The sequence below is a fragment of the Carex rostrata genome, chromosome 8 (assembly GCF_964058835.1).
Source record: "Carex rostrata chromosome 8, lpCarRost1.2, whole genome shotgun sequence".
In the NCBI taxonomy this organism is placed as follows: Eukaryota; Viridiplantae; Streptophyta; class Magnoliopsida; order Poales; family Cyperaceae; genus Carex; species Carex rostrata.
In genome coordinates, this window is record NC_135925.1 from 5627032 (window position 1) to 5636931 (window position 9900).

A 9900-nucleotide genomic window follows, 5' to 3' on the forward strand; every position below is an offset into this window, starting at 1 on the left:
TTTTTTGGAATTTTTTTACTATTTATTAAGCAATTTTGAAAGTCGCTGATCTGATGGTCCAGAAAATTTTACTTTTTTTACTGTTCACAGCAAAACAGCAATTTTCAAAAATACTTAATAAATAGTAAAAAAATTCCAAAAAATGTAAAATTTGGTCTCCAAGCACATTTCAATATGGATTAAACATCTAACGGTTCAGATCGGTCGTTTGGACTTTAAATCCGTGATTATAGTGCAATGCATAAGGGGGTTCATGCATTGCAATGCACCATAGCCCATCTCTCTCTCTCTCTCTCTCTCTATATATATATAGAGTAAGGCTTGGGTGCTATGGATGGCATAGAGGACTACGGTGCTACGGCTCAATATTCGACTTTTTAAAATTCTAATGGTCAATCCGAACCGTTCATCTTGTTCTCCATATTAATATGTGTTTGGAGACCAAATTTTACATTTTTTGAAAAAATTTTACTATTTTTTTAGCTAGGTAGAAAATCACTTGATCTAAAAAATTCTGCACCATTCAGATATTTGATTTTCTACCTATCTAAAAAAATAGTAAAAAATGTTCAAAAAATGTAAAATTTGGTCTCCAAACACATATTAATATGGAGAACAAGATGAACGGTTCGGATCTACCGTTAGGATTTTGAAAACTCGAATATTGAGCCGTAGCACCGTAGCCCTCTATGCTATCCATAGCACCCAAGCCTTACTCTATATATATATATAGAGTTAGGCTGGGGTGCTATGGATAGCATAGTGGCCTCTCGTGCTACGGCTCAATATTCAAGTTTTCAAAATCCAAACGGTCGATCCGAACCGTTCATCTTATTCTCCATATTAATATCTGCTTGGAGACCAAATTTTATAATTTTCTGAATTTTTTTACTATTTATTAAGCCACTTTGAAAATCGCTAATCCAACGGTTTTACTGTTTTGTGCAGCCACTGTTGGATCAACAATTTTGTAAAATACTTAATAAATAGTAAAAAAATTCATAAAAATGTAAAATTTGGTCTCCAAGCAGATATTAATATGGAGAATAAGATGAACGGTTCGGATCGACCGTTTGGATTTTGAAAACTCGAATATTGAGCCGTAGCATAGAGGCCTCTATGCTATCCATAGCACCCCAGCCTAACTCTATATATATATATATATATAGAGAGAGAGAGAGAGAGAGAGAGAGAGAGTGTGGCTAATATGCATTTGGTTGCATATGGACCGAAGTGCTATCGGTCCAAATTTGATTTTTCAAAATCCAAACGGTCAATCTGAACCGTTCATCTTGTTCTCCATATTAATATGTGCTTGGAGACCAAATTTTATATTTTTTCTGAATTTTTTTACTATTTATTAAGTATTTTCCGATCTGAAAATTTTAAAATACGTCAATTCTATTTCTCATTTAATGAGAAAGTTGTGGTTCCGATCACAGGGATAGTCTTAACATATCAATTACAAATAAACATCCACGAACAATTTGGTGTTTAAAAAGAGAGAACATCCGAATACCAAGTTTTTCACCCAAAGGGCAAACAAAAGGAATAAAAGAGGAACGCTTAGCATAGATGTTTAATACAAAAAAAAAAAAAAAAAAACATAAACAATAATTTAAAATACAAACGGATCTCAAATGCTAAGTTCAATATGGAGCTATGGACTATGGAGGAGATCAATCACTCGCATAGGGAAATAAATCTGCTACGATCCTAGGGAAATAAACCTTTGTTTTTTATGCACGAATCTCAAAACCAATAAAAGATTGAATTTGGAATTTTAGAACCCTACAATCCCGATCGTAGCAGATTTATTTCTCTCGGATAGTGGGATGTCCACTGTTGCTTGTTTTTATTTTTTTTCTATTCTAGCGAACAACGAACAGAGGTTACTGGGCATTGTTATTATTTATTCTAGCGAACAGAGGTTTCTATTCTAGTCCAGTAACAAAACATCAAGTCACCAAACATAACATCCAGTAACATAATGCCAACGAATTCAGTCACACTTCCTCTCCCCTCTTCTAAAGCAGGCTCTGAGGTTTAGCTCCAGACGGGGGATGCGGAGGAAAGGAACGACAAATTTCATGTGAGAGCTCGCGAAATCTGAGTTGATCAGATGAGCTCACTTGCTTCGGAAGAGAAAAATTGGAGAGGGAGCAAGTACTGTTCGGAGAAGAACTACAAGGAGATTTTGGCAAAAGCTATCACCCCGATTTGCGGTGTAAGTTTTATTGTTCAAATAATTGTCTCTCTGTCGTCCCGTCCCCTTCCTTCCATTTAATGAGGGTTTCCCTCTTATCCTAAAGTACAAGTTAAGAAGAAAGAAGAAAGATAAGGAGCAAAATAATCGCTCAATTAATATTTTAAGTAGTTATAATTAGAGGTGTTCATCGGTTCGGTTCAGTGTACTAAGCAAATCAAAGTTATAATTGAGTTTCAAAAATAAAACCGAACCAAACCAATTTAGCATAGCAATCGAACCAAACTGAACCGAATCAAAGTTTTATTTCGATTTTTTTGATTCAAACCAAAATATATTAATTTTTTTATTTAAAGCATTGATTTATAATAAACTGAAGTATATTAAGAAATAAACCAGGATGTTAAGAATAAACCGAAGTATTTAAAACAAATAATAAACTGAAGTATATTAAGAAATAAACCAGGATGTTAAGAATAAACCGAAGTATTTAAAACAATTGATTAAGAAATAAATCAAATTCATAATATATAAAAGTTTGATCGTTTCGGTTATTTTGATTTTAAAAAATTTCAAATTGAATCAAACTAAAATTATAATTCGGTTTTAAAAAGCAAACCAACCGGAATGAACCATTAAACTGAAAACACCAAATCATTCGGTCCAAAATAACTCGAACCAGTGAACACCCCGATTAAAACCGACTAAACCGGATCCAGTGAACACCCCGATTCTTAAAAGCACTGATATCTAAGCAGCCCTTCCCGAAGGAAGGCGCCGAGGGGACTGGACTACCGATGGGGTTTCTCCAACCTCCTCTCTCACACCATCTGCGCCACCCCCTTCTCCCTTCCCCCTCCTATCCTAAGTCCTCAATTCCCAGTTCTCCGACAATATCTCTCAAACCCTTCTTTTCCTCCTTTCCCCAAGGCCATCTCCTCGTGTTCTCCCACACAACACCTCGCGCAGTTAACCCACGCTCGGACGACTCCACGCCTTCCCCTCCAATTTACGACTTAATCAAGCGTCACTCGCTGTTCTTGCTTCACTTTGTCACCTACGCCTGCTTCCTCGCTGCCTCTCGCGCTTATGCCTGTGCGCCCCATCGAATCCCCACAGCTCCGCTCCCTTCTATCTCAGGTGTGCTAGCTCAATATTAAAATACTAATTTGATGCGTGAGAGTTGAAATTTGGAGTTATTTGAACTGAGTGTGTTTTTGAGCTCAGAATCGGTGGTGACCGAGGGATTTGAGGATGGAGAGTTGAATGCTGCATTTGAAAATTGGAAGTCTACGAGTTACTCGTTGACCGTGCCTTTGACTATTGTTGCGCTCCAAGGCTCTATACCTCCAGCTTGGATGAAGGTTCCCTTACTTTTCGAGTTTTTACTTTGCTTGTAAATGGTAATAATTTATGTTGAAATTGGTTAAATTGAGATTTATTTGAAAACTAGGATTTCATTCAAGTGCAAGGGAAGAGGTTGAAATTAAATATCCAGTATCGAGCAAATCTGGATTCAATCTTCTCTGAATTAACCTTGGCTTCTGACAAGGGCCGAGTGCGACCGAAATCTGCCATGTCAGCTGACATTGTTTCAATTGGAGACTCGTGGCTTAGTTATGCCATTTCCAAGGGCTTGATTGAACCTATAAAGAATGCTCAAGAGCAGGACTGGTTCAGAAACTTGAGTCAAAGATGGAAGGTGAGGAGCTTGTATGTACTCTTTTCTCGTGACATGTCTCTAGGCAAGGATTACAGTGGGATTTCAGGTTTATTTGTGCAGAAATTGTAAGGGAGAGTTGGATCCAAATGGTGAAATATGGGCTGCTCCTTACAGATGGGGAACAATGGTTATAGCGTACAAGAAAAGCAAATTCAAAAAGCACAACCTGAAGCCAATTGAGGTATTCTCTTCTCCAAAAAATTACTAAGATGATCTTTAATATCTTTTGGTCAACTTTATCTTGTATATGTTGGTTCGTGGGAACATCCTGTGTATGCAAGCAATTTTTCAAATATCGCATGTTCAGATGTACTGCTTTCGAATTGTGGAGTAAATTTCCCATATGCCCCTACAAGAAAAGAAAAATCTGATGTGTACATGTGTACATATTACAGAATAGATCTGAATGTTGATTAGTTTGTTATTGAAATGGTAGGATTGGGATGATTTATGGAGGCCAGAATTGGGTGGGAAGATAGCAATGGTGGACTCTCCTAGAGAGGTTATTGGTGCTACCTTGAAATATCTTGGTGCTTCGTACAACACAACAGATATGGAATCGCAGGTTGCTGGTGGCAGGGAAGCTGTCCTAAAATGCCTCACAGTTTTCCAAAGACAGGTACTTAATTTGATATTAAACTAGATGGATATTATATGCACTATGACTGCTGAAATAATGCCTTTTTGGGCAGGTTCGGCTTTTTGACGGTGTTCATTACATCAAGTCTTTTGCAACTGGAGATGTGTGGGTTGTTGTCGGCTGGAGTGGAGATGTCATCCCTGCCGCAAAGCGCATGTCAGACGTGGCTGTCATTGTTCCACAGTCAGGCACTAGCTTATGGGCCGATATATGGGTAGGTGGTTTGTTTCGATCTTGTTAATTTTTAACCTTAATTGAGTTAAACAATCTGTCCGGACCAAAAGATCAATTTTGAGACTGAAGATTCTGATAACTCAATTTGGTAAAATATGTCCAGACCAAAAGATCAACCAGAAGATACACAATCTAACCCAACCGGAGTGGAATCCGAATCAACCTTGTATTTGACCTGACCCTGACCAGACCTGTAACTGGAATTTAATCCAACCAGGCATAACTGAAGCCTTAACTGACCCATCCAACATAACAACCAAACGAGTCCACCCCTCCCCAATTTAAAAGAGAAAAAATAAATTTCCATATCAGTTCTGTGCCATGACCCAAGAACGACCGGCTTACCAGACTTAATCATAAAAAATTTGAACCCAGAAAAGTGTCCAATCTGTGTCACTGAAAATGACCTGAAACTCAAGATGCTTGTACGATGATTTTACCCAACTGATGGGCTAAGTTGTCATTTCTACTCTGTATGACTATGTAACATCTTTGCTCATTGTTTTAGGCAATACCGAATGCAACTAAGTTCAAGACCCATCAAATTGGTGGTAGAGTGAGGGGGCCATCTCCAATTATCCATCAATGGATGGATTTCTGCTTACAGACAGCTAGGGATTTACCTTTTCGGGAAGTGGTGGTCCCAGGCTCATCCCCACTATACCTCGAACAATCTGTCCTGCCTGAAGCAAAACATAAAGAAAAGGATCGTGGAAAACCAAAACTGGATACAAATCTCAAGGAGGGCATGCCACCTAGGGATATACTTGAGAGGTGCGAGTTCTTGGAGCCGTTGTCTGATAAGGCAATTGAAGACTATAGGTGGTTGCTCTCTAACATGCAAAAACCACATTTTGGTTCTTTGAGAACTACCTTTCATTACTTTCTGAATAAACTCAAGGCTAATGCCAGCTTGTAGGAGTTTATTGAAGTTATTTTCAAGCTGTTGCTAAATCTTATGTTTATAGTAAAGCATAGCTGGCTGTTTTGTATATTTGCACCACTCTTTGGCACTTGGTAAAGCAATTGTTTTATGATACACCGAGAAAAGTTTTATTTCCGGAATAGCATCACTATTCTATTCCGCTTGCAATTCAAAACCAATATGGTTGAGGATAGTACAGGCACAGCCTTTCATTCTATTTATTCATTCCAGCATTATTCTCGCTATACAACCCAACGACATTTGCACTATTTTTAAACAACACAAAATTAATATATCTTTAACACTATTTGTATTAACAGTTTTTTCAAACAATTCTAACACACAAGAGCCCAGTAGCATTATTACATTAATCCTTGTGACATTCCAACTGCGCCCCAAGTAAGCAATGATAAACCTAGTACTAAATTTACGAGTTGAATACCGACTGTTTATTTGTTTCTGATAATCAGATGTAGTAAACTAAAGCTTCACAAAATTAAACAGCTGAATATTTACGTGCTGAAACCTAAACTTTTCTTAGTTGCTGAAATCAACTCACACAGCCACACGCACACGCACACGCACAGATCTCAATGTAACATGTTAATTGGGGAATGTGTATTAGCAAAATTCAAGGAATAAAACAAATCTTCTTGCCACAGAAGAGTTCAAGTGTGCTGTTCTTCTATAGAAAACTACTATTAACACAGATTCACACAATTTTCAATCTAAATCCTAACCAACAAATGACTTGTTGCCAACACTTCAAAATCTGAGAATATTTCTCAAATAGGCAATTACTCTAGCTAATCAACTTCTGAGTCAATATCAGAATAACCAAAATTGATGTCCCTTAGCCTTGAATAATCATCCCTTTCATGACAATCCAACATGTACGGGTCTATAAGTTTCAAAAAAGTATCAGCACTGCTCCCTTGCATGCCTATCCAGAAAACCCTCCCCTTCCTCTTTACTTTACAGATGATTGATTTCTCCTTGAGTGATTTCACAATTCTCTCCACACCATCCATCTTTCCACCCTTCAATCTCAGCAAAACATCACCTGACGAGTGTTTAAATCCTGCATACATGTACCAGTATGCAAGAACACAAGGTGACAGCCATCTATGTATGAGCCTTGGAACTGCCGGCAGCCCATTCATCTGAAACTGTGTTGCGAAGAAATTAAAATGCATGTGAGGAACGGAAGAAAACTGGTAAGGTATATCAGTCTCGTCTTTTACCGACCTATCTGATGCATCAAGCCATTCATAAAACTGCTCGTAAATGTGAATTCTCAAAACTGAGTGCATATCAGAATCCTGTCGAAACCCAAAACGAATTGCATAATTTTTATTGTGTTCATCTGGCGCTACCTCAGTACCACCCAAAAACAAACCAATCAAGATTTCGCGCTGCTCCGGGTTGAGTTTTATGCTAACTCTTTGATCAACAACAACCTTTTTATTTAGAAATAAGCCATTTTTAATCTTTTCCAGTAAGTCAGGCTGTATCTCATACTTCTTCTTACGCATCATGTTGTGCAATTTTTCAGCCTTGATATACTCTCCAGCAGAAAGAAACCCCCTCAACATCATATAGAATGTTCTTGCATTAGCACCTATAGTAGTATCTTTTTGCATCTCATTAAATATCTCCTCAGCTTTTTGAATGCTGTTAATTCTCACCAGGGACTCTAAATAAATGGAGTATAGAACCCTGTTTGGCCGGCATCGTGATAGGCACTTTGTGAAAATGGATTCCAATTTCTCATGCATTTCCAAATCCAAGTACATATACATCACGTCAAGAAATGCTGGCATGAGATGCTTCATGTTAGTTGCAATGAAATCATCCATGAGAGTCTCTACCATCTCCACTTGCCGTGCTTTTGACATGACATTTATTATCTTATGATAAGCCGAGATAGATGGTTGTGTCTGTACTTCCTTCATCGCTTTAAATATCTCTAAGGATTTCATGGGCTCACCGATTCGACTGTAAAGCTCCATTCTACATACAAAAGCCTGGGAAGGGATTTCAGATCCCATTTCAAGGAGTCTAAGCCATGCTTTCTCAGTTTCATCTACATCTCCTTCTTTAGAGAAAGCCCTCATGACTGAGACCAGCACATCACTGGTCATCTTAAAGCCGGCTCGCTTCATATCTTCCCTCAAAGAAATGATTCGATCTTTATCTATTTTATCTTGGTAACTATGTAGCCAAATGAGTCCAGCATAAATATCTTTACTAACCTTCAAATCTGATGTCACCAAATTGTGATAAATGAACTCAGCTTGCTTCAAATAATGCTTTGATGTGCCACCGGTCTTGCTTACAAGTGCCTTGAATAGAGAGTTGTGCAGGCTAAGACGTGGCTTATAACCGCCTTGCTGTACCATTTGGTTGTAGATAGTGCATGCCTCATCAATGCAACCATCCATAGAGGCACTTAAATAGGCTATTATAAGGATGTGATATGTGGACTCATTTGGCACACGCCCATGTTTAATAATCTCATCGAACACCTCCCTACATTTTGCGGTTTTGCGGTCTCTTCCTAAGTAGTCGGCAAGCTTTGTGGCAAGAGCAAAGTTGAAATTGTACCAGTGTTGCTTGGACATCCAGCTATAGACCTGGTAAAATAATCCATTTGCCATTCAGATACTTGAAAAGAAATGCCCTTTTTAAGAACTAAAGGAAAGAGATCAGATTATCACAAAGTAAAGACAACTAAACATATTGTAAACAATGAAATTTAGACAAAGAACGAGCTTTGAAACTTTATTGATGACAACATCTTAGGGGTAATCAAGTTGCTAGAGCCAAACTAAGGAAAATAAATACTGAAAGCAGCACTCCATAAATTCACAGGCATTTAAGCAAACAGGTGATAAGCGGGAATAAGAAAACTGTTTACCCGAAAGGCAGATTCATTTTCGCGGATCCTCATGCAGTGAACCGTAACGTAGGTGGCATCATCCTGACAAATCCACTTTTTCTGGGCATTGAGAACTCTAACAAAAGTGGACTGCTTGTGAGCGGGCAGCTCCTTACACAGCCACGCAATTCTGGCGCGGCGCCATTGCTCTGGTAACTCCTCCAGTTGAATCACCTCCAGTTCCGGCGATGGAAAAGACCTCAAGTCTTTCTCTGTCCACGTGTCGAGTGAATTGTACTCAGGCGCTTGGTGCGGATCGTCTGGCTCTGATCGGTGGTCAGATCGGAGAAAAGGTTCCGAGGAGAGAAGAGAAGCTGAGATGAGAAGGCGGCGGTGAGAAGAACGGATAGAGGGTACACGGAAATGGTGGCGCCTAGGAGGGAAAGCGGTGGTAAAAGTGAAGAACGAAGCAGTAGAGGCCATGGCAGTGATGTTTTGGTTTTGGATAGGAAGACTAGAGAAGCCGTTTACTGTCTGTTTGTTTTGGATGGAAGTACAGTTTGGGCCATTTGGGCTTACGAGTTAGTGGGCTGAATCAGCCCAGATCCTTAAAAATACGGGTTGGGCCGAGACTACTACCTCAATTGTGGGAATCTCTCAATCCCTGCGAGTCTCGGGGAAATTTTTTTATCTATAGAAATTATTAAATCCATACATGGAAAACAGAAAAGGTATTTGAATTCTAACAAATTAGAATAATTTGACTCAATGAGTCCGATTCAAGTATATGGATCGGTCTCAATAATTCAGATCCATAGATATATTTTATTTTTAAAAAAATAGACATCAATTGAAAAATTTGAAATTTAAATGCCACAAAAAATAAGATAATAAATGAATCGGTCTTAATAATGAAGATTCAAGTTTTTCTTTTTAAAAAAAATTAGAATGATCGGCCTCTATCAAAATTAAAAAAAAAATTTTTAATCTGACTCATTGAGTCAACTTAGCATCAAATGAAATGTCGCATACAAATTTCTCATTTTTCACCGTTTAAAATATATATATAGGGAGAGAGAGAGTGACTAATATGCTTTCGGTAGCATATGGATCGAAGTGCTCCAGTCCAAATTTGAAATTTTAGAATCCAAAAGGTCGATCTAAACCGTTCATCTTGTTTTCCATATTAATATGTGCTTGGAGACCAAATTTTATATTTTTCTAAATTTTTTTACTATTTATTAAGCCACTTTGAAAATCGCTAATCCAACGGTGGCTTCTGATTTTATTG

The 9900-nt window shown here is 38.1% G+C and overlaps 2 protein-coding genes across 2 annotated transcripts; one reads left to right on the plus strand and one right to left on the minus strand.

Moving 5' to 3' along the window:
• Positions 1-2945: 2945 nt before the first annotated feature.
• On the plus strand, positions 2946-5921 carry LOC144558733 (putrescine-binding periplasmic protein-like protein). Its single transcript, XM_078307584.1, has 7 exons — positions 2946-3346; positions 3434-3570; positions 3660-3908; positions 3976-4110; positions 4366-4548; positions 4622-4783; positions 5312-5921. The coding sequence occupies exons 1-7, from the start codon at positions 3004-3006 to the stop codon at positions 5720-5722; spliced, it is 1620 nt and encodes a 539-aa protein (XP_078163710.1). The 5' UTR covers positions 2946-3003; the 3' UTR covers positions 5723-5921.
• A 409-nt stretch (positions 5922-6330) lies between these two features.
• OTP51 (endonuclease) lies at positions 6331-9144 on the minus strand. Its single transcript, XM_078307583.1, has 2 exons — positions 8649-9144; positions 6331-8364 (listed from the first exon to the last, which is right to left on the minus strand). The coding sequence occupies exons 1-2, from the start codon at positions 9090-9092 to the stop codon at positions 6535-6537; spliced, it is 2274 nt and encodes a 757-aa protein (XP_078163709.1). The 5' UTR covers positions 9093-9144; the 3' UTR covers positions 6331-6534.
• Positions 9145-9900: the final 756 nt, after the last annotated feature.